The sequence below is a fragment of the Sceloporus occidentalis genome, unplaced genomic scaffold (genome assembly GCF_023333645.1).
Source record: "Sceloporus occidentalis isolate IW3139 unplaced genomic scaffold, rSceOcc1.0.p SCAF_74, whole genome shotgun sequence".
In the NCBI taxonomy this organism is placed as follows: Eukaryota; Metazoa; Chordata; class Lepidosauria; order Squamata; family Phrynosomatidae; genus Sceloporus; species Sceloporus occidentalis.
The window spans coordinates 1,393,264-1,417,226 of NW_028317054.1; the positions used below are offsets into that span (position 1 = coordinate 1,393,264).

A 23,963-nucleotide genomic window follows, 5' to 3' on the forward strand; every position below is an offset into this window, starting at 1 on the left:
TCATGATAAGGTCCTTTTACGTTATTATGTACCTGGGCTTCCTCCTGTTGTTTCTTTAACTGTTCCAGCATCTGCTGGAATTCTGCTTCCTTCTGTTCAGCTTCCTCCAGTGTTGCCTGGTTTTGTTCTTCATAAGCCATGGCAACCACAGCCAGAATCAAGTTGACCAAGTAGAAGGAGCCCAAGAAAATCACCAACACGAAAAAGATCATGTAGGTTTTACCGGCAGCTCGTAGGGTCTGCAAGAAAACACGTATGATTCAAGCATGAAAACAAGTGGCCTCTGCATAATAAAATCTATAGTATCTTTTGATGGATGGATGGATGCATTAAACTCCAGGCAATATTGTCAAACTCATAGTTCTGCCCATTGTGTGCCTACAATGGAAACTTCACAGCCAGCTTCCTTCACTTTACCTCCACTTACTTTAACTCCATTAACTTCCTTCAATATTGGCTGATATCAGGAATAAAAAAGGCTTATTTACACAAAGTATGTCATGTATATGTCACAGTGTGACTCTGAAAGGGAGTGAATATGACAGAGTGATAATCTTCCAGACATCAGAGATCCCACGTCTTTAAGCGAAAATGTAAAAGAGAATAAAAAAGTGTAAAATGTTAAATTCTCACCAGTTGGTATAAATTTTCCCAGTAATCTTGGGTCATAAGTCGAAACAGGGATAAGAATGCCCAGCTGAATGTATCGAAACTTGTATAACCGTAGTTAGGATTTTTTCCGGTCTTCACGCACATGTATCCCTCGGGACACTGACTGATTAAAACCAATAAAAAAGTATTACATGTCTATACATTCAGCCATGCAAGATGAGCTATGTACAGCGCTACAGAATATGATGGCGATATAGAACCAATTAATATTAATAATGTTAAAAATCACTACAACTGAAAACATGGCCTCTATTTAGCAAAAGTAAATTATTGCAACTATTCACAAGAGTCAACACGAGTTGGTATTCAAGGTGAGTTTGCGGCAGAGGGAGCTAATAATCTGCTCTAAGAAAAGGCATGGAACCTACCCATGCCCCCAATCCTCTAACCAGTGGCATGGTTAAAAGTAAAATGAACCATTTACAGAGGCCACATCACGTTCCCTTCTATCACTTATGTAGTTGGATGGAGAGGTTAAATAAATAGGGGCTTTATTAAAAAAAAAAAAAAAAAGTAGGTACCTAGCACACCTGTTCATGTGACTTAAGTGACTTTAGCTGAGTTAACCCTTAAATTGACTGCCTTTTGAGTTGATCGAAACTTATATGGTTATTTAGAGAATTGTAAAAACATAGTATTCTAAAAAAAATAATTAAAAAAAGATAATAAAAGACAGTACTGTATATTTTAATTGATACTTTTAATATCAATAGTATAAAGTCAAAGAACCTCGCATTGCAGCAAACATGGTCCTGTTTGCAAATCTGCCGCTAACTGTTTCTAGCAATCACTCTTACAGAAATAATTGGGAAGAGGTCAACGCATAATGGCCTGCTAAATTTACTCTAGGGGCAAAAGCATTGCTTTAATTACAATATGTTGCATCAGATTACATCACTTGGTTATCTACTTTGTATCAATTGTTCTCATTTGTAATCTTTGAAAACACTAAGTGTTCTTTACCCAGAATCTGAAGAGTTGCCACACAGCAAAAAATCTCTCTGACCTTCCAGTCTATACATATGATCTGTGAAAAAAAAAATATATATATAAAATACATATACATATTTATACTTATACAATGTAACACAAGCCCAAAACAAAAACTATTTCATGTTATAATCAATCCAAAGTTCATGGAGATGCACAGTGGAGCAAGAAACTAGGACGCTGTCTCCTTCCCGCTGAACTCATGTTTATTTGTGCATGTTTGCTCTCCTTGGAGAGCTCTTGGGTTCTCCCCAAGTGTAACAGGTGTAGACCTGTACCCCAATGATAAGGCTTATAAAGGAGGAATATGCTTAGGCCAGGAAAGTGTCACACATACGTCTCTCCTCCCCATGGTGTTCACTGAGCCATCTCTGGAGCTCTCTGACTGCGAGTATATAATGCGCCAGGAGATGCCTTCAACCACACACATCTACCACATGGAAAATAGATGAGGAGCAGCTAAAAGGGGCAAACGCTAATTATGGAGCTCTTTAGAAATCAGCATATCCTCTAATTATGTCTCACAGTATAACTGCTGTTTCTCTGATAGAAAAATGCTAGAAAAGCTCTTACTTTCATCGTCAACATATTCCTGCCAATTAAACGTGCTGATAGTCCTGTTAAAAAATGTGCTGTTTGCTTCCAATGTGCTGTTGAAGTAGGAAGTGATATTTATTTCATACGATCGAGGGTCTGGTGGCCACAGCAGACATTTGTTTCTTAAGTGTCCCATGAAAAGCTGCAGCCCAATAAGTGCAAATACACTCAGGCAGAACACTGTGAGAATCATGACGTCTGAAAGCTTCTTAACCGACTGTATCAGGGCTCCCACAATGGTCTTCAGGCCTATGAGACAAATACGCACATTCTCATTTGTGTTAGTAACTCATTATAAAATGCAGAAACAAAAAGTAATTATATGCATCAAATTACAGTGATGGATTGTGTGCATGCAAAAGCTCAGACAAACACATTAAGATTGACACAAAGAAATTAACACAATGGACAGCCTGAAGCTGGTGAAGAACAGTGAAATGAGTTGAAGAGACGTGGACAATTTTGTGACTGTGTTCTTGTGCGTCACAACTAGTGATGCACTTAATAAAATGGCTGTCTATTAGAAGGTTGGGGAAGCTCCTTCAAACTGCCCTTCGAGTCTCCCGTGTGGCGGTGAAGAGATTGGTTTCACGTCAATGCCACCTGCTGTGGAATTCCCTTGCAGTCTCTTATCACATATCACATGGGTTTAATAACTTTGTGTAGATATGTTCACACAAGACCTTGGGCTCCCATAAAAGGACACTTCTGATTGCCAAAGCGTTTCTGATATTTTCTGTTTCACATGTAGCTTCTGGAACCAAAATTAGTCAGTTAGGTGTCATTTTTCCTGATATATCTATTATTTTATTTTAGCAAAAATGCCGAAATTAGGCCATGGAGGGAAGCCATTATGATTTCAAGCATGCCCTAGTAAGGTAGCTGGTAACATTAGAACACCTCTACATGTTTAGCTTTAAAAGCAATGCTATCCTAAAACCAGAAACATATATTTGTTTCTCGACTCACTTGACACTTTAGCCAAACCGTAAATTAAAAAACAAGATGTCTGTACCCAGTGTTATTTACATTGCATCTTTACTTTTTTGTATGCACAACGATTGCAGTTAATTACAAAAAGATTATTATAAAAACCCCATTATACATTATCTAAAGGAAATTATCAACGTCTGCGTTATTATCCTTTAACTCATCCAGATATGGGAGCCCAAACTATGCTGTTAAAGTTCTCTACTTAAATAAATAAATAAATAGTATCTATTTTGGAAAGGAAATTAATTTCCAAATAGACATCACATGCAGCTACCATGCATTTGTCTGGTATCTTGATTTTGCATCTAGAAAAATGAATTGGCACTGTGTAAAATGTCACAGAATTCATTAATTTTCATTTCAAAACCATACATGGTGCCTACCAGAGCACTCTAATCACATCAAGAATAAAGGTAATCCTTATTCATTTTTTAACGTGGAAAATATCATGTCTTAGAATGCAAATTACACAGACTGAAAATAGCGGATACCCATGCAAGAAAGTGTTTTGAAGTCCAAAAAAACCGAAGTAAATAAAATGCTAAATGCTAAAAAAAGACAGGAATCTTTATGAACTGCTCCCGATTCCTGCTTTTTTTTCTATTTTTATTTAGTTGTAGCAGCATGAGTGGCAAACAACAAGGCTTTATGCTCAAAAGATGTGAATTAGACTTCAATGGAGCAGAAAATCCAGCCTACGTGTTTAACCTGGCTCTCACCTGGAATGACTGATATTGTTTTCAATGCTCGGAGAACTCTGAATGTTCTCAATGCTGAGACATTGCCCAGGTCCACAAACTCTGTCACATATCTGTAATAGGGGAGTTCACACACAAACACAATGACAGACACAAAGAAATAGTTGGATGTACAAGGGACCTAGCACCTCACATCAATTACTTCTTACCTGGAATTACAGAAATAGTTTTCAAAGCTCTCAATACTCTGAAAGTTCGAAGAGCTGAAACATTGCCTAGGTTTACAAATTCTGTTACATACCTGTAGAATTAAATCAGAGTTATTCAGGTTTTTGGAATGTTCTATCTCTGTTTGGTCTTCTATAAAAGACCCTTTTCGGACAATTTTGCTTTGATCAATTAGCTTACATGTAACCCTACGGTGTAGAAGGAAGCCGTGCGAAAAGTTCTAGCAAAAAAAAGTCACTCTTACCAAACGGAAAAAAGTCACTAAAATACAGGATGCCCCATAAGGATGCACACTTTATTACAACCCTCATTTGTAATAAATGTAATATAATTCAAGGTTGGAAAAAAGCCATTTCAGTTAAGCTCATCCTTTCATATAGACTTTAAATCAAAAGTGTCTACCTATAAAGATAGCCACCACACCATCTTAAACAGTGGAAGACAATTTACTCAGTGAGGATTGTAAAGCTCCGGAATGCACAGCTTGTATACTGTACACAGTACTACTGATTTATATGATATAACCTGTAGTATTGGGACAGACGGGACCTCTGATGTCCAACAACAACAAAAGGATGAAAGGTGGCTCATTCTTATCTATGAACAGCGCAACAAGACAAGGCAACAGAAAATATACTATTTTGCAGCACGATTGACCACAGCCATTTAATTTAGTGTACCCATCTAATTTATTTTACTTTATTACTAGTTAACCACTTCAGGGATCACTGGTACCAGCTGACAACTAAACTGACTTCTGTTACTCTGTGTCCCATTATGGTGGGCAAAGTGTCCGTGACATGGCCTGTGGAAGTCCACGGGATATAAAGGCCTTTAGTCCAATATTCATTACAATGCTTGTTGCCTGTCCCTGGTCCACAACAACCACAGCACACCATTAATCTCCAACATGTTTTTGGTCATATCTGAATAATTTCAAACTGGCCTAACCCATAAACTACAGACAAATATGTTCTACTTCATCCTCATATTATATGAGGCTGAAGCAGTGCCCACTAATCAGCAGTACCCACTAATCTGATGAACGACCCCCCAGTCTGTCTTGACATTGTTAAACATCACATTTCTCTCAAAACCAGCTGATTTTTTTTCTTTGAGGACTTGGCATATTTATCCCATTAACAGAAAATCAGCTTTGCGTTCTTGTGACAGGCCTATTTTAAATCCAAGTTACACTAATAGTTGTAGAAATTTTCGCACGCTTCAGGTCTATCAAAATTCCACTGTTTGTTCGCTCTACAATGTGTGTTTTCCTGGAAACATAATGAAGTATTTTAATAAACTTTTTTTTGAGCTATAAATGTAGATTCTAGCCTGCATAACTAAAGTAAGATGGCCATCTTGGATTTTTTTCTTCTTCGATAAAGCTATATAAATATACATCCTTACATGCACCAGGGTATAGAATATGAAGTAAAAGCTGAAGATATTTCTGGCTTCTACCATATACTTTATTTAACATATTTTACTAAAATTTCTGGAATTTTTTCCCCATACAATGGAAATTATAAGTAATTATATAATATGTCTTAAATCTTATGATCTGTGGCATATTCCTATTCTTTTTACATACAGGGTATGGTTAGTGAAACTTCATATGAATATAAGGAATATTAACCTTAGTCAATAATAGTTAAATAAAGTGGTTATACACTTCAGGACACCTAAACCACAGTAAAGACACATTTCTAAAATAAAAGCGCTTCAATGCTAGAGTGTTCCAGGCTTGCGTGACATGCAAAGAAAGGTAAAGAAGAATTTCAGAAAATGGGTAAGATTTATTTACATACTGGACATCATCTTTGTAAATATGAAGAACCCTTGTTGAGACTCTTAGGCTGTGATCTGTGATTTAAACTGCAGCAGAGCTGGGTATAATATAATGGGCACTTTCATTAGGGCTAAGGTTTAGCTGTAAGATTTAGAAGCTAAAATTTGATGTAGCTAGATGATGTTTGAATTTGTTAACTCAACATTCCCTTGTTCCTATTAGTTGTCCAAAGACTCAGTTGACCAGAACTGTCCACAGAACACAAGGTTGTTGCATAGTTTAGCCAAACCTAATAAAATAAGGTTGAAAAAAGACTTAAGTCCATCAAGTTCAACCCTTCTACCTAACCTTCCTAACCATCTTAACATTACTTTAACACTGAACATGGTATGGAAAAATGACTTTGTTAAATTGTTGAGTTAATATTAAAGTAGTGGTATCCACCACATGCAAATGTCAAATCAGTTTGACAAGGAATGCGAGTCCATGACCTGAACAGACACCATGCACTCCATTCAAATAAATGAAGTAAACTGAAATAAAATGCTCTGGTTTAAACAAAGGGTGTTGAGGGCCAAGTTAAATTGATTATGTTTATTATCTATATAAAAAAAATTACAGTACGATACTTACGCCATAACAATGACACTGAAATCGAGCCAGTTCCATGGGTCCCGAAGAAAGGTAAAGCTTTCTAAACAAAAGCCTCTTGCAAGAATTTTTATGAGAGATTCAAATGTATAAATTCCGGTGAATGTGTACCTGGGGAAAAAAGAAGGGCAGCATATTTGTTTTTAAAAACACTCAGCCTTAGTTGAGTGAGTACTTATGTAAAGGAAATTCTAGACCAAAAATAAGATTAATATAATTATTTTTATGTCGATAAATAGAAAATAATGCACTTGGAATGCTTGGCAGCCTAAAAATCATGAATTGGAATCCCAAAGAAATGGGATTATTTGAAGGGAGTCGCTGAACGCATATATTAATGGAGAAGAAGGTAGAATTTAGAAAAAGAAACAATCTTTCATTTTCATTAAGGGTAGTGTTCAATAAAATCGATTGTCTGACAGTGTTCTTCCCTGAAACCAGTCTAAAGGTAAATTAGATTTAAAAAATGTGCTTTAAATTAAATTAGTCAAAAGCTTTATAAAAATCACAATCAACCATCTTATTTTATTGTAAGTAAGCTGAAGTAAAAGAAATTTGTGATTTTTAAACAATACAACCAAATATATAAATATTTAATTTTGTTTATAAAAAAAAGTAGGACTTTCATGGTTTGTGTATTTGATGATTTCTAAATTTGTTATACATTTTATTCAATACATTTATTCTAAAATGTTAACTGTTTCATGACACTTTTAAGTATGTATGATGATAAAAAATATTACACACTACTAGATCCAAGCTAGAGAATCACAACCACATACATTTCATATATCATCCTGTGTATTATTACTCTGTGAGTTCATTTCAAACATGTTTTGTATGTGGACCTCCTTGCTCTCTTGTACATTTCAGTTTTGAACTGCCCTTGTGGCAGAATCAGACTGGTGTGTTGGTGGAGATTTTTCCGAGCGGGGATGCACCATGGTACAGGCTATTAAGCAGCTGTCCAGCCTCGTTAAATTAATCTCAACCTTGTTTTATATGGTCAAATGTGAATTAGTTTATTTATTGTTTTTTAATTCTACTGGATTGAAGAAGTACCGATAAGAAGTACCTGGATGTGATTTTGACTTTTGCTAACTTAATTAACTTTTAAAATTATTACCACTTGCACTGGACTGGCAAGGAAAGAGATACTGCACGTGTACAACATTTGGAGTACCATCCCAAGCGATCATCGGCTACTTTGTTCAACCTTAAAGTTCAACCTTACATGCTCAGCAGTGCTTTTCTCACCAACCCACTCTGCATAGCCCAAGGAATCTGTGGCTTATCAACCATAAAAATAATACACATCTCGCAGTGGTGTATTCTGGCAGAGTATTGCCGTAGGCCTTACCAATGGTAGCACTCTAGCCCCCCAAAGCTTACATCTGAAGATACGTCCTCTATGCTAAGTACTGGGATATGATATTATATCTTGGTATGCCCCTTATTAAGGACTCGCGGTGCCAGTAAGATTATTATGGAGGCTTTGCCAATGACAAGGAAGACCCCTGATCTCCCCAAGCGTGTCATAGGGCAGCAAAGCAGTGGGGATGCCTTTTTCCTAAGCCCCATTTCTACAATAAATCTCTGTATGCAGAACACATCAGACATAAAACTCAACCCCTTTAACTAATCTCTTAATGTACTATGTTTTTTTTTTACAAAATTGGCATATGCCATTGAGGTGGCTTTGAAGGGCAATGGACTTTATTGAATCACATCCTACACTTTTCTTCACAGTTTCTTCTCCAAGATGAAAACGTGCGGAGAGCCAATGAAATTAAATGGCCAACAGCACTTAGAATTCTCCAGGGAATCTACTCTTCATGTATCACTAAGCAACCGGGGCAATTACTTAGAAATGTACAGAGCTGAAGGCACTAGACAATGCTGATAAGAATATCAACCTTCTTCAATGCAAAATAATGTACAGGATAAAGTAAAGCATACTTACTCTACATTCTTTGTCCATTCGGGAGGGCTGCTCATTGTCATGAACACACAGTTGGTCAAAATAGTGAACATAATGAGCATGCTGAATAATGTATATTGTTGTTAAGGAAAAAGTAGATACAGAAATTATATATATATATATATATATATATATATATATATATATATATATATATATATATAGCGCTAGCACATATATACTTAGTGCCTTATTACAGTTTACAGTATAAAAAAGGTAAGGTACGATTAAAGTACATTTACAAAGTACAGCCATAACACAGACATTCTGATTGGGGTGCAATGATCCCTCAATTTAAAATAATATTGTAATAATATATATATTTTTTAATATAATGTAATATTTTTTGAACAGACATTGCAGAATCGAGTGTTATGTCTTTTGTGGTTGCCAGGACATTATCAGGGGTAGTCGCAGTTCAATAACAGCTAGAAGGTCACATGCTAACAACTCCTAACTCCTATGTGGAAAATACAAATATATAGAATTTGGATTCTCCATAAGTAGGACCTGAAAAAAGATTGTTTGAGATAGCATGAGTCAGATCTTCAATGCAGAGTGGGATTTAAAGATATTCGTACTGGAGCACACATGAGTTAATTATTGTTAATGAGTCACTTGTGCCGATGCAGAGTTAGGCGTAAGTTGGTCCCTTGGTAAGATAGCACCACCTGTGCATGTCAGATGAGATCCCTGGCTGTTTATGTCAAAAGCACTGTCTATCAAGCTTCTCCATTCTAATTGATAGGACTTGAAAACCTATCCATGTTTTAATGCATTGCAGGTCTCACGAAAAAGGGTAAATTGGAGCCTTCTTAACTAGTTGTGACAGCTTCTCTTCTGCATCTGTCATAGAGCTAAACTCTCCCAAAAATTCACACTAGTGATTATACAGTTCATTTCTAACCTGCAAGGTGTTGAGGACAGGATGAACTGGCTTTAAGGCTTTTTTGGGGGGGTTGCATGGACTCAGAAGTATATAGCTATGTTATCGAAATAAAAAGAACCCATTCTAGAAGAAGGACAATTACAACTGTTCAATAGCACAGTGTCATACTTTGATTAAATGTTCTAACTAGGTGAGAATAACAAAATCATATCTGATGTTACAGATGTCTCATGTCTTCATCAAATATGTCAATCAATGAGATGCCAATGATAAATGCAATGGTACCTAAGAATGGGTAGTATTAAGACAGTGCTGGTTCTTTGTAAGTTATTTGTACTATTTTATATTGATCTCTACGGGTGTACTTATTTCGTAAGAGAAATATCAAGCTGGCTCTCACATTTGTCCAGTTGGCTCCTAACTTGTACACGCATTTGTCTAGACCTGCCATATACAGTATAGGCTGCAGACCCGTTTCTCTTAAGGCTACTCAAGATAATTTTGTCAAAGCGACATAGACCATTAGTATCATAATGCATCAAATAGAAAACCATATTAGAAACCAGAAATTAAGCAAATTAGATGTCAAACTTTATATTTTGAACAGGTTTGCAAAGGATATGAATGTACCAAAATTTTAATAGCTATTCTTCTAAGAGGATTGAAAGGAGTTAAAATGTACAAGGCAGATGTGGCACTGAAACGGAAGATTGCCTTCCCTCTATTCAATACTATAAAAGTCTGAAAAAGAAAAAAAAAGAAAATCGTTAGCAAAAACATGCAATGAGAAACAGAAAGCCAAAACTGAAAGCACAACATGGCAACCTTTAGCTATAGTATTTAGTATTCATTAACCCTATATGTTTGCTGGGGTGAACAATAATATTTTATAAGTTCAGTGTTTTACTGGGTTCTGCCCATATGGTGTGAGGAGCACCCCAACCTGTTATGAGACGGGTATATCAAGAAGTCAAAAACTGTTACAGTGTAAAAACATCTATGTCATTCTTTCTCATATCACATTGTAGCACTAGGGCTTATTTAGGAGAGATATTCTCAATGAAATATATCTTTATATAACTCAGGAGACACACATAAGATAAACATAATAACGCTTCTGTAAGATTAAATGAAGATACAAATCAGGGTTAACAACATAAATGACAGATAGGGATAAAGCCGTTAAGAGTTTTTGGCTAGTGTTTAAGGAACTGCAGCTGACATTTCCCTCATGGGTACTTGCCTGTTATCTCCCTGCCTGTTATCTCAACGGCAGTCTTTATATTTCTGTTAAGTCAATGGACAGAGCTAGTCCTTTAAGCAAATAACAAATAAGAACCCCCTCATGCAGTTTTATGAGGGTCTATAAATGCAAACAGGAGAAGAAGGAGCTACACCACCAAAAACATAGATCTCCTCCATCTCTTCGACTAACCACAGCGAGGGCCCACATCCCACTGACGAACATGTGTTATAGGGAATGGAGGATACAATGTCCTAGCAGGTCCAGGACTTCAACCATCAATGTTTACCACACTGACCAGTGGAAGGCTGCCAACAATCAGGGGCAAGTCCTACTAAGTACCCCAATACTAAAAGACATTTAGTGACAGTATAATATGCACTTCCCTGGACAGTCCAACTCACATTCGCCTGAAAGAACTTAATTGAAAACTCATAAAGATGCTAGTAAGTATCCAGTCAGGGTATACATTCTGTCCAAAGTAGTTATTATACTAGAAACCCCTAGTGGCTTTATGTGGAACTACAAGTAAACCACACAAAGATACTTCAGGCAGTGGCCCAAGATCTTCAAATAAGTGTAGGTCGGGTGGCAATTCCCCCCTGCCCTCTTTGCCAGTCTCCCCTCAAGTAACTTGGGGCCCTGTGTTGTCAGGAGGAGGTTTTATATTGAGAAGCTGCATATCTACTGTCAGAAGGTAATTTTGGGTAATTTACTTCATTAAATTACCAGTACATTCTATCTCCACGTAAGTCATTTTCCCAATTAATATTTGGGGGTCTCCACCACACATGATTTTAAGGGGCATATTTCTCATTCATCAAGAGACTTAGCCATTTGATTAAACCACCTGTGTCCAAATTGGTATAGGCTTATTTCCTACTTTGCTAGGGGACCCCAAGGAGCGTTTAAAGAGGCAGAATCTATAATTACTGTTCTGGAGAATTCCCCTGGGGAACGTTATTTAAATTTCTGTCTGCACAACGCAGAGACAAACAGCTCAACGTTTCTCAAAGGGAATTCTCACCGTCTCTTCTGATATTAACAGCAGATCGCTTTGATATCAAACTACAATGCTTGATGTAAGGAGGGGATGGGTTGTAACACTAAGGCTCTCATTTAGGTATTGGTTACTGTTGTTGATACTTTTTGACGTAATATAACAATATATGCAAGATATATATATATATGCCGGAAATATTCCGAGACCCTGGGGGTCATTGAGCTCCTAAATATTTAGGTCTAGGGTGGAATATGCAATGTTCTTTGCTACACTTCTGTATTTGCCATCACATACACACATACTCATCTCTGTGAAACAAGAGGGCAGTGAGAAAGTTCCTCCAATACTAGGTGCTGTTGATGCGGTCACATAATCAGTTATACAAAAAATTAAGGATTACTAAACCATATTTGATAACCAATCCTGTGGCAAAGTGTGATTTCTTGCATGTCTTCTTCTGGTTTAGAAATAGGCATAGTTATTTACTGAAACTTACTTTCTGATTCATATAATAGGGATCTAGGTCCTCCAGTGGTGTTGACACCATTCCTGGTGGGATGTCGCCATATATAAATGGCAGACTTTTGCCTGCTTCCAAGTCACTGCTTGGCTTCGGGCCACTGTCATCGTCGTCATCTCTGTGTTCTTGTTTGGGTTTCTTAGCTTTTTCCTCTGCAATCCGTTTTTCAATAGCCTCAAGAGATTCCCTGGTGAAATAGTGGAAGCTGTCAGGTCCTGGTGGTACAAGTCGTGCCTGTGCCATATTTTCATCCTGCACCTTTTATTTCACTATTCAGGCCCTTTCATAATGGAAACCTGCAAAAGACAATAAAGCAGAGTGTAACTTGCAATGGGCATAATAACACGCATAGGAAGGCTTAAACAATATCGCTCATCATCAAGGATAGAGGCCCCATGAAATCCTTCAACCACACAGCTGCAGTAAGACTCGGCTGATGATTTGCAACAATGATTGGCTAATTGAAGCAGCCAATCAGTGTCAGGAAAGCACTCCCATTTAAATCAATAGAAGTGCTTTCCATGAATGTACATGAGGATCTCATTATAAACGGCCTCCCCTTGTGATGCATCTCCTACATGGAAAATGGGGGGGGGGGGGGGCAGGAAAAAACAAATGCATATGGGGCATTCCGAAGAATCTCTTCATGCATTTGCAAAAGGGACACTACATTAATTTCACGGGAACACACTATAGGATTTCATATAAATGCTGTATAGCCAAAATATCTTTTATTGTTTTCTTCCGAGACTGATTCAAATACCATCACCTTAAGAAATCTATATTATTTTAGATGTCCTTCAATCGGTTTTCTACAGTATATTATTATAGCCTGCACATATATAACAAATGAAAGCCCTTTTCGCATAAATATCTATGCCCCATTTTCTGCAGCATTGTATTCTATTAGAACCGAGACCTTAAATGTTCTCTGAGAAGCAGAACGCGTGCTTCATACAGCAGGCTCACCGCTCCTACACGGATTCACAGGTTGCTGGGGCCTGCAGCGCTTCCTATCATGCATATGTTAATGCACCTTATTGCTCAGGCGTATTGTGGAATTCCAGCTGTTGCCAGGCTATGGCTCCATGCGCCATCAGCTAGTAAATGTCTGGCTGACAGTGATGGGAGCAGTGGTGCACCCGTTATTCTATTTCTGGAATCTCGGACTATTTGCTGGGTATGAGTGTATCACATTGTTCTACAGCCCTAACTACAACAACGTGCATATAAACAGCGAGTTGTGTAAATTTGTCTGATACTGTTGTCTGATAATGATAAAGTTGTGTAAATTTGTTTATTTTCTAAATAGTCATCCCGAGGTCCCCATGTCATATAATACTGTTGGTAACGTCTGCCCCTTGCCGTGCATATAATCATACTCCTTGGTAGTGATATCATGCATGCCCTGCAACATGCATGCATTAGGTATATACCTATAATAATTTTGCAGGATATATGGCTAAAAGATGGAATGAAAAGAGTTGTGGAAAATTCTCAAACTGGACCAAGGTTTTAAGTTATGCATTATGGGAAAATAATAACAATGGATCATGCATGTTAAATGGTATCGATTGAAGAACCTTGGAGAACATTGAAGAACACTGATCTATACAGCACAAGTTGGTAGCATTGCATTAACATTAGAATAGAATAGTATTTGTTTACTGCATGTACATTACATACATTAAAGCAAACTGCCCCGATGATTTTGTGCGATAAATTCTCTGCAAAAGGAAAAGGGGATTTCACAGGCTGTTGCATAGTAGCAGTTTATAAACATTTGGCCCAAGGCTTGAATTTGTTCGCTATTACAGGACTTTTTCTAAATCATTGCAGCACATAATCAGCATTAAAAAGTCACTTGGGCATGTATGCAAATAGATGCCTTTGCATTATAACAATGCTAGAAAGTAAACAGAGTTTACCATAAGGCCAGTACTGACTGTATGCAGGATAAATGAGAATTATTTTCTTCTCCTTGTGCTCATACTGCTCATACTGCTATACTTCAAAAGATAATCATGCTATATTTCTACTTCTGTAGACTAAGCTGACCATACTTTTGAACTTCAATCCCAAAGCATGTTTTTTAAGGATACCTCCAAACTGCCTTGATGTATACAATGAGTAGGTGGAGTGGGTAGTTCACACTTCACAAGGTGAATATTGGCCAATGGAAGTAAGGAGTGTCTATTAAGTAGTGGACCTTGGCCAAATATCTATGTAGTCCAGACACACACACATAAATTATACACACAGGTTGGAAATGAAGTGCTTGTTACTCTAGAGACCTTGGTGACTGCATGTGTAACTCAAGGGAAACATATAAAGATGTGTAGGGTAAAATCCCCAAATGTTTAAATCAGAGCATGCTAGGCAGGGCCGGCCCAAGACAAAATGCCGCCTGGGGCGAAGTTTAAAATGCCCCCCCCCATTATCTACCCTTCCTCTATCCCTGCCGCCCCCCCATTATCTACCCTTCCTCTCCCCCCCCGTACTTACCTTTCAGTAGTTCTGAGGTGAGTCTCCCTGCTCGGTCTTGGTGCCGGCTTGTAATGCTGAGCGCCGGAAATGACGTCATCTTCCGGCGGTCAAAATTACAAGCCGGCACTGAGACCGAGCTAGAGGACTCGCAGAGGAGAGAGAGAGAGAGAGGGGCGCCGAGCGGGTACTGACAACTTGGTAAGATAAAACCACTCGGCGCCCTCTCTCTCTCTCTCTTCTCGGCTTTAAAAAAAAAAAGGGGGTTGCCCCACTCGGCTCCACTGTCGGGCCAGCCCTGATGCCAGGGGTCAATTGCCCCCATTACGAGCCCTCCACTGTCCACACCTGGTATAGTTTCCATTTGGCAAAGGAAGGTGTTGGAGATGCAACCCTTTCATAAGTCATGACTGAATAGCATATCTCTGTGCAGTAAAGACACCAGGAACTTGAAAAGGGCCAATGGCGGCATAGACAAACTGCCCACAAAACAATCCTGTAACAACACATTTCTAAATGTTTACGCTTTTCACGTAAAGCAATACAAGGAAACTCTTGATGTTTGTTTCAACAAACCTGGCATTTTACATTTTCAAAACTTTTTTTTAACATTTATTGAATGTTCCTCTATCTTAGATTCTTTGTGCCTATGGACTGCAAAATTTAACTTATTACTTATTAATTGAGTGCATTATTTGTTGGCAAAAACATCAACGTATGACTTTCTTTATTTGAAAACTTAATTATGCAAATCTTGTAAGCCAAAGCTTAGTCCTTTTTTTGCTAGAATAACTTATATTATGCGTTCACATCAAATTAAAAGAAATACAAACAAATGGTGGCTCCATCTGCGGCTAGCTCATACTCTTCCATAGTCTTCATAGTCCACACTCACTCTCTATATGTGCCCTTTCCACGCTTTGAGTACTTTTATGGAAAATATGAGGTCATCAGCAGTAGTATATTTTCTCTTGAGTGGTAGGTTGGGGGGCAGCAGTCTCTGTCATGCATTATCAGAAATAGGTCACCCTATTGGACCATTGGGCTCCCTGGTAGGCCACAGCTCAATCCTTGTAACTGTCCCATTTATATGACTCTGCACAAAGAGGATGGGCAATGCAAGGAATACATACTAGAGGAGCCCTTTGCAGAGGAGCAGCTGGGGGTCTCTGTCCTAGATTTGAACACTTCTCATAAAATACATTGCAACCTGTCAATTCTGTAAATCTGACCCAGATTATATGGGTAAAATATACAACTATGGGTTTGGGTAACTATGCCTAAAAAGAATGGCTTGATATACTCTATCAAAGATTTTGTGCTTACCATTTTTTAAGGACAGTCAGTGAGAATTAGAAATACAGATTTTTGTTTCAGATTCACTGATCACCCACAGTAAAGAGTAAAAAGCCCGAGGGTCATTAAATCCAGCTGAACTAAAAAGGCAGATCTGAGAGTTTACCCAGTAAACAGTTCAGCAACAGAATATTGTTACATCAGTCATGAGGATTAGTCAATGTATTAAATGAAAGAAGTGGAAATAATCTAAAACTGTAGGAATAACCCAGAAACATTGTATTAGTCCCGGTATATTAGCTGCTGCTAAAAATTTCATCTTGCTACTATAAATAATCAACACTGTTTTCCAGCATGAGTCCTTATTCAGTGTGCCTGACAACCTTGGATGATATGTATCTAGGGTGCACAGATAATGACTGGGAAAGGTATGGCATCGTTTTCTAAGATGGTTCTTCATAGCTGTTGAAGAAGATTATTGGATGCAAGTAATTTTGGCATGTAACCATCAAACACCCCACAGAACACAGGTACTGATGTTGTGGGGTATACCCAGTACCTACAGTGATTCTCAAACATGCTGTTTCGCAAACAAGGTTGATGCAAGGGATAGAACCAGAGCTGTGGCTAGCTCCTTTTGCACCTGAGGCAAGAACAGAAAATTGTGTCCCCACCTCTTTTTTTTATTTTTTTTTTACAGAGCTTATTTTATTGACACTGCCTTTACACATACCTGCCCACAAACATACATATACACATACACTGCCCTTACACACGTTTCCCATACATGCTGCCTTTATACACACCTGCCCATAAACACACATACACTGCCCTTACACACCGCTACCTATACACACGCATATGCACATACAGATACACACACCAGCTTACAAAACACACATATACCTCTTACACACACCTGGCCATACACACTGCCCTTACACACACCTGCCCATAAACACACATATACACATACACTGCCCTTACACACATCTGCCCATTAACATGCATATACACATACATTGCCATTACACACACATATGCAAATACATACACACACCAGCTTACAAACACACAAATACACTTTTTTTAAAGAAGGTCTGAGATGTGGAATGGAACTGTGTGGAGTCTGGCTACATGTGTATCATTGTCCTGCAAAGCTGGAAAGAAAATTACACGGGGAACCATGCTGCAGCTCTGAAGTGTTAACATAATAGAAATGTGCTCAAAGTGCTGCTCTTATACACACCTGCCCATACACACACACACACAAGCTCACAAACACACATATTCTGTACATATATATATACACATACACTCCCCTTACACCCCTTTCTCCCCATCTCTTACCTTTCTCATCTTCCATCTTCCATCCTGTCATGGGAGCACGAGGTCTGTCATTTCAGACCTCTGCTTTAGTGCTCCCTAATCACTTTGCGTCAGCTTTTGATGCAGTGCGCGAGATGATGTCATATCCTGGCGCTCGGGATCATTTGCCATCACGTATTGATTAGGGAGCCCCGGAAGCTGAGGCCGGTAATGCTGGGATGGTTAGAGGGGGATTGTGATCTCCCCAATCGGCCCTGCAGGCTGCTGATCGGGCGGCTGTGCGTCTCCTCGCAGCTGCACCCGAGACGAGTGCCTCTCTCGCCTCACCCTTCCTACTTAAACTTTGACTACAGATAAGAACCATTCCAACCATCTAGTTTGCCCGTTATAGTTTTTTGCATCTGTACAGCAAATATTTTCTGCCTGAAATTCATACGTTTGTATTGAATGCTGACATTTCTGAGAGACGCTTTCATGTTTTGTTTCCCATTCCTACGCTCAACATTACCCTTGTGTTGATTCAAATGGGAAAGAAGGGCAGTCTTGTTTTAGTGGGAATTGCTATGTGGCAGGATGTAAGTGACGCATTTCATACAATTTTGTGATAAATATTTATATTATTGAGTAACGCATTTGAAAGGAGAATATATATATATATATATATATATAATTAGAAAAACGTGTTTTCTAATTGAATTTATGTAAATAAAAGCTGTTTTTTTTATTTTTTAATTGTTGTAATTGGTTACAAATAGACCACAGTCACGCTAAATGTCTGGTAAACACCCCTAGCAAGGCCTTTACCATGCAACCTAAACCGCTGATACCCGCTGATATACATTTTCATTCTCCTACTAATAGCCTATATGTTTTTTAAAGAACACTCTTGGGTAAATGTTTTTGCATGATTTAATGATAAAGATGCAATTTTCCCATGCAAATGACTGTCAGCATGGCTGTAAGATGCAGAGAGAAAAATTTAATAGAAAACCAGCTCTGGCAACATGCTTGGATGAATCGGATCATTCCCCGGGCTATTCCGGCCAAGACACTTTAGAAATTAATAAATAAATAACCAATGTAGTTGAAGAACGAATGTCATTTATGTCCAAAGTTATTATTGGTGTATAAGCAATATCCCCATATAAGGTGCCTTAGAACAGTTTTTACACATTCTCTTTATAGATATTAAATTCATATGGTAAATATGGAATGCATTAGTGAAAAATAAAAATCTGTATTATGTTAATGGAAATAATTTGGTACACAATAGACAAACAAAAAGGCATTTAGGGTCATAAAAATATACTTTAAAAGATTTAGAAAATCAGAATTTAAGTGGGGTTCTTATAAGGACAACCTGGCAAGGGATGCAGATGAAGGATTTGACCATAACTGGGCTACAGCAGCATGCACGCGATCCTTGTGCTCATCAGTGAGCAGTGGGGAACCTAAACCTATAGAGTGATGAATAGAAAGATTACTTTTTCTATATGTTCAACGTATTTTCTCCTTCATATTTTTCACTGGTGTGAACATGATACTTGGAAACTGTAAAGTTCTGAGCCTGATTTGGGATGTTATTAATTGTTTATGTATCCAGGTCCGCACCCCCAGTTGCTCCTTCCGCGGCCGGTGTCATTTTTGTGGAGCTCTGGGCTACAATGTCATATCCTGGAGCTCTGTGACTTTAAGGCATGCAGCCCCTTTTAATGCATTTATGGAGGCTGTGTCTGGTCAGCATAGTCATTCATAGTGTTAATGGGCCACCTAGGGGACATTAGAGATCTCCCTTGTAGCCAGCTCATTGAGCAGAGATTTCTGCCCCTTTAGTTTTTTGGCAGTTTTTTTGGCTAGCCCTAGGGTGACTAGGAGCTAAACTTGTCATAATTCACACTCTTTTGATGAAACCATTCATTAAAAAAATCTGCCCAAATACTCGTCTCAAATGCCTGTTTTGTCCCTGCCATTAGACTATTAGCTATTGATACAAACATTTTCCCAGTTTGATGACTGACCACAGGTTTCAGTAAACGAGTCTTAATTGTGCGGTTATTAAAATAATGACTCGAATAAAGTATAGTACAATTTAAACATGTGAACCAGTGTAATAGCAGCCAATGTCCGGAGGAATGTTACCTTATATGTGTTTGGTAAAACCCCACTACAGGTATATTGTTAATTTCATTTTGCAAAAAACCTATAATACTGGAAAACAAAAATATTAAGTGATGAGTGACAATGTTTATAGATGATGGAGCTTTAGTTTACAAGAAAGGCTGTTCAAATTGTGTTGTCTTGACATTTCAGGTCTCCAAAGCAGGACACCTCTTTTTGGGGCAAGAGGCAGGAAAGGGTGGGGCAAGAGGCAGGGCTGGGCCTGCTTTCAAGGTCATTGTTACTTTAAAGGGACTTACTGTGGAAGGAGGCAAACAAGCTAACCTTTTACATGAATTTCCACCCGGACTTAGTCTTCTCTTAACGCTCTACGCCAGTGGGATCTTTGCAAGAATGTAAATCCAATGAGCACTTTAAATTAATGAAGCTGAGCACTAGCGACTGTACTCAAAATACACCCAAGATCCTCCCATGTTTTTAGAACCGTTACTATGGCCCCCCCGAACGATGGGATTAGTCAACCTTTTTAACTCATCACGCCATCACGATTTTGCAAGCTCATCTGTAAAATGTAACAGCTCTTGTGATACATTGTTTTCACTATTTCAATAAATGCATTTGGTCACTGTAATATTTCCTGAAAGCCATAAAACATAGCAAAAGCTTTGCATTTTTGTTGAAAAACAAAATAATTTAATTCTGAGAAATTGATATCTGGTTGGCTGTATTTGCAATTATAACAGAGACACGGAGAATGGGCGGCTGTTTTAAGCATATTGAAGTCATGCAGTGCCATGTAATGTAATATGGATATTTCCAATACATAGAATCTATTTTTAAAGTACTAGGCTCTCCATTTACAATTGAAAAGTGTTCTTCACTTTAACCTTTTTTTCCCGAAACGATGGCTTTTACGAGCTTAACTAATTCTTAAATTGATCTTGCTCTGTTGGCATAGTGCATGTGCTAATTACAGCAGTAGGATTTCCTCTTAATCTGTTTTTACATGAAATTATATGTAGGGGAGACTTACAAATAAATAATGCTTTGCTGGCTTTATATGTATTTACTTAAAATAGAGTTAAAAAAACATATTTTGATAATGAAAAATTTGCCCCGGCAGCAAGGTTTACATGACGTTGCTTTTTACATCAGTGTTAACAATTCAAAACAACTGTCATAAATATTTTAGGAAAATTAGCAGAGACAATACTGTATTTTAGAAATTAAAGATAAAAAGTCCTATGAGGGTGCTTTGAAACGTGTGATTAAGGGAGGTGTTCGAGGATCTAAGAAATCCACCAATTTTTTTTGTAAACAACAGATTTGATTTCTTTAAATATGTAAATACAAGCCAATATTTATCTGTGTACAAAACAGAATAATATATACATGAAGCATCCTTATTATGGTGTCAATCATTGGTCATGATTGAAACTTAAGTAGATAAGTCCTGGTGACTTCACAATTACCATTAATTATAGGGGCACTGGAGATTACTTGATGTAGTCCAGGATCTCTGCCATTTAAAGTCTTGTCTTTCCACCTCAAGATACTTTTTAAGCAAGTTGTAAAACCCATGAAAACTCGACTTACAGAAGATGAGAACTTGTTTTTGGATAGTTACTTTGACGAACATTCCAACTCTCAGTCCCATGGAGTTTCTTGGTATGTACCATATAAAACAGGCCACGCTTGAGATTTCCTGACTTTGGCCTCATTCACCAATATGAACTTATTTAGAAAAAAGAAGTACTCCGTGATGCAAGAAGATCCAGCACACTGTCAGAAATGGTAAGTGTAGATAAGCCATAGTAATAGTCACAAGAAGCAGATTCTACATATATATATATATATAATCGTCAGCGCTTTTCTTCCTTCAGGCTTAGCAGGGCTGACTTCTTTTTTACAAATGAAGAGTCAAAATACAAGGGAATTCCATCCCTGATCCTCGAGCTAAAAAAATCTCATTGATGACCTGCTGTAGAAAGGGAACTTTAAAATGATGTATAATGGGTTCCCACCATAGAGTAGTAGGAACAACAAATAGTAAAAAAAAAAAAAAGTAGGTTTTGTTTATTGCAATAGTTAACTATTGAGGCTCTATGAAGTTTACATGCTTGAAGAAGTCATGCTCTAAGTAATAAATGACTCAGCCATAATGTAAGAAGGCTTTAAATTGATTTGGGACTTACAAAGAAAAACATCCCACACACTCAGAGCACTTTTTTTTTTTTATCTCCGCTGTTTCTTTTTAAAGTAACATCACCCACTCATTAGAAAGATAGTGACGAAACCTTTTAACAGACCCTGGATGCATTACATAATAGCTTTGATCTAGGGGCTGATAGATCTGTGTAATATATTATTTATTTAATTAACTTAACCCCTATATAGACAACAAAAATATATCTACTTTAGTGGCCATTTATGTCTCTATCTTGGGAGTTTTTAAAGGTAGAGGTATTTAAAAAGAATTTAGTGCAAAGTCACTATATCTATAAACACATTCCTGAACATTTCTTCCAATACATTGTCCATACAGTGTTTATATATATATATATATATATATATATATATATATATATATATATATATATATATATATATATTATAGCTTTCTTCACATTGAATGTTGAGTTTCAGATATAGGAATAAGAATGTAAAAGACCATTGAATGTCTGGTTTAACTCAGTGCTGAAAACCCAGAGATTTACTAACCTTCCAGTGTTCTAGTATACTGTAACCTGGAGCCCCTAGAGAAGCTCACTGCATCAGTTTTCCAGAAAGTTTTGATAATTTTTGTAAGCTTAAAATAAATACTAACCTAGTTCTCATTATTGGGAACTCTCTGAGTAAAGCCAGATGTTTAACCTCCTTTGGCTGGTCAAGGGACATCTCCCTACCTGGCCCATGATCCACACTGTCTACCAAAGTGGGACAGTGCAGCAGCTACCCGGGACAGCAGGACAGTGCGAGGTATGCTTACCAATAATACATTAAAATGCTCCCATTTTTAGAATTACTTTGGAGTGTAATTATATATATTTCGCTGTCAACAAACATGGAGTCAGAGCGTCTCTCAGTGTTACTGATTCTGAAGGCACCCTACCATGTAATGACAATAAAAAAAGATAGACAACTGAACAATGAGAACTGTGGATCATCTCTAAATATGATCAAACATGACCTGCTGCTAGATCAGCACAAGCAAGAATCTGCAAAGTCAATAATGTTTTTATTGTATTTTTGTTTCCGAACAGAGCGGTTATGGCACACAAGCGTTCATTACATGAATAGTTTTTGCCGTTTTGTCTTCACATTCATGTTTTTTTCTAAATAAATAAATGAATGAAAACAATGGGGGGTTTTTTACATTTATTCCTGGGAGTTTTTTAGAGACATGTTAGATGGATCATGATCAGGAGGGGACTGGTAGCACTAAGCCTGTGGGGTACATCCAGCAAAGTTACCCATTAATAGTACAACATACTAAATGTTCACTACCCATTCCAGTCCAAAACTCATTCACCGAAAGCAACTGCATAGAAACACCATAATAAGAGCACAAAAATGATCTAGTAAGGGTGTAAATGCAGACTAAAATTACTGTTAAAACTACTGGAATTAGAAAAGGTTTCCAACAGTCGCCCATTTACTGATCAAAAATCTCATGGGATAATATCCATGCTTGTCAGCTGCCCAGTGGCACCACTATAGTATATTCATATTCTGGAGTGGAAGAAGTACTGCCCTGTGGCAAGCCTAGGCAGCGTGCAAGGTAAATACGTCTCTGATTGTACAAGAATTTCAGCCTCAATCCTCCTCAGTCTCCTAATACATTACGAACCAACAACATCATAGTTGTAAATTACAGGTGGTCATAAAGCCACCAACAGACCTTACAGAAAAAGAAACCCTACCTCACCACTGCCATACACTCAGGTGGACTCCCAGCAAGAAAGAGCCTATGGAACAGAAGGGACTAGCAACACCTATGCTTCAACCAAAAATGTTGGACTAATAACTTTGTAATAAATGCATAATACAGAACTCTCATCGTGTCGTTCAAAGAAGATCCATAAAATAGTGACATGTCATGTAATGACAATTTAACAGCGATGGTTTATTAGTTACCGAAGACTACGGTTTGCTATTACAGGGGAGTGCATTACAAACACAATGTTTAATGTTCGAACCAAGAAAGGTAGTAGGAGATTGATAAACTGGAGGTGGACAGATCAGTTATGATACTTGAAAAACATGGTTCACTTAACAGCTCCTTTGCTGCCTGCTCTTTCTACTATTATAAAATGAAATGCTTTGGATTCTGATATCTCCGTTCTTTGAGGGTTCTTACTAATCCAAAAAAGCCTACTATGTCCACATGCCTATAGCCCAATCTATATCATCAGATCTTGATGTTGTAGTGGTCTAAACAAAGCAGCAGACAAAAATATAGCCAACTAGCACCTGATA

At 37.7% G+C, this 23,963-nt stretch overlaps 1 protein-coding gene across 14 annotated transcripts in view; it reads right to left on the reverse strand.

The window, feature by feature from the left end:
* Positions 1-12,500, reverse strand: part of LOC149285922 (sodium channel protein type 2 subunit alpha-like) — a 42,215-nt gene extending 29,715 nt beyond the window's left edge. For 5 of the 14 annotated variants that reach the window (XM_089494624.1, XM_089494620.1, XM_089494618.1 and 2 more), the window contains exons 1-9: positions 12,234-12,500; positions 10,114-10,232; positions 8,585-8,674; positions 6,604-6,732; positions 3,972-4,063; positions 2,236-2,508; positions 1,636-1,699; positions 634-775; positions 33-239 (exon numbers count right to left, since the gene is read on the reverse strand). In XM_089494624.1, coding sequence (XP_089350750.1) covers positions 33-239; positions 634-775; positions 1,636-1,699; positions 2,236-2,508; positions 3,972-4,063; positions 6,604-6,732; positions 8,585-8,674; positions 10,114-10,232; positions 12,234-12,500 — 1,383 coding nt within the window. Of the gene's footprint in view, positions 1-20; positions 240-633; positions 776-1,635; positions 1,739-2,187; positions 2,509-3,971; positions 4,252-6,603; positions 6,733-8,584; positions 8,675-10,113; positions 10,233-12,233 lie in introns of all 14 variants that reach the window. The other 9 variants (XM_089494625.1, XM_089494623.1, XM_089494617.1 and 6 more) reach the window with 6 other exon arrangements.
* Positions 12,501-23,963: the final 11,463 nt, after the last annotated feature.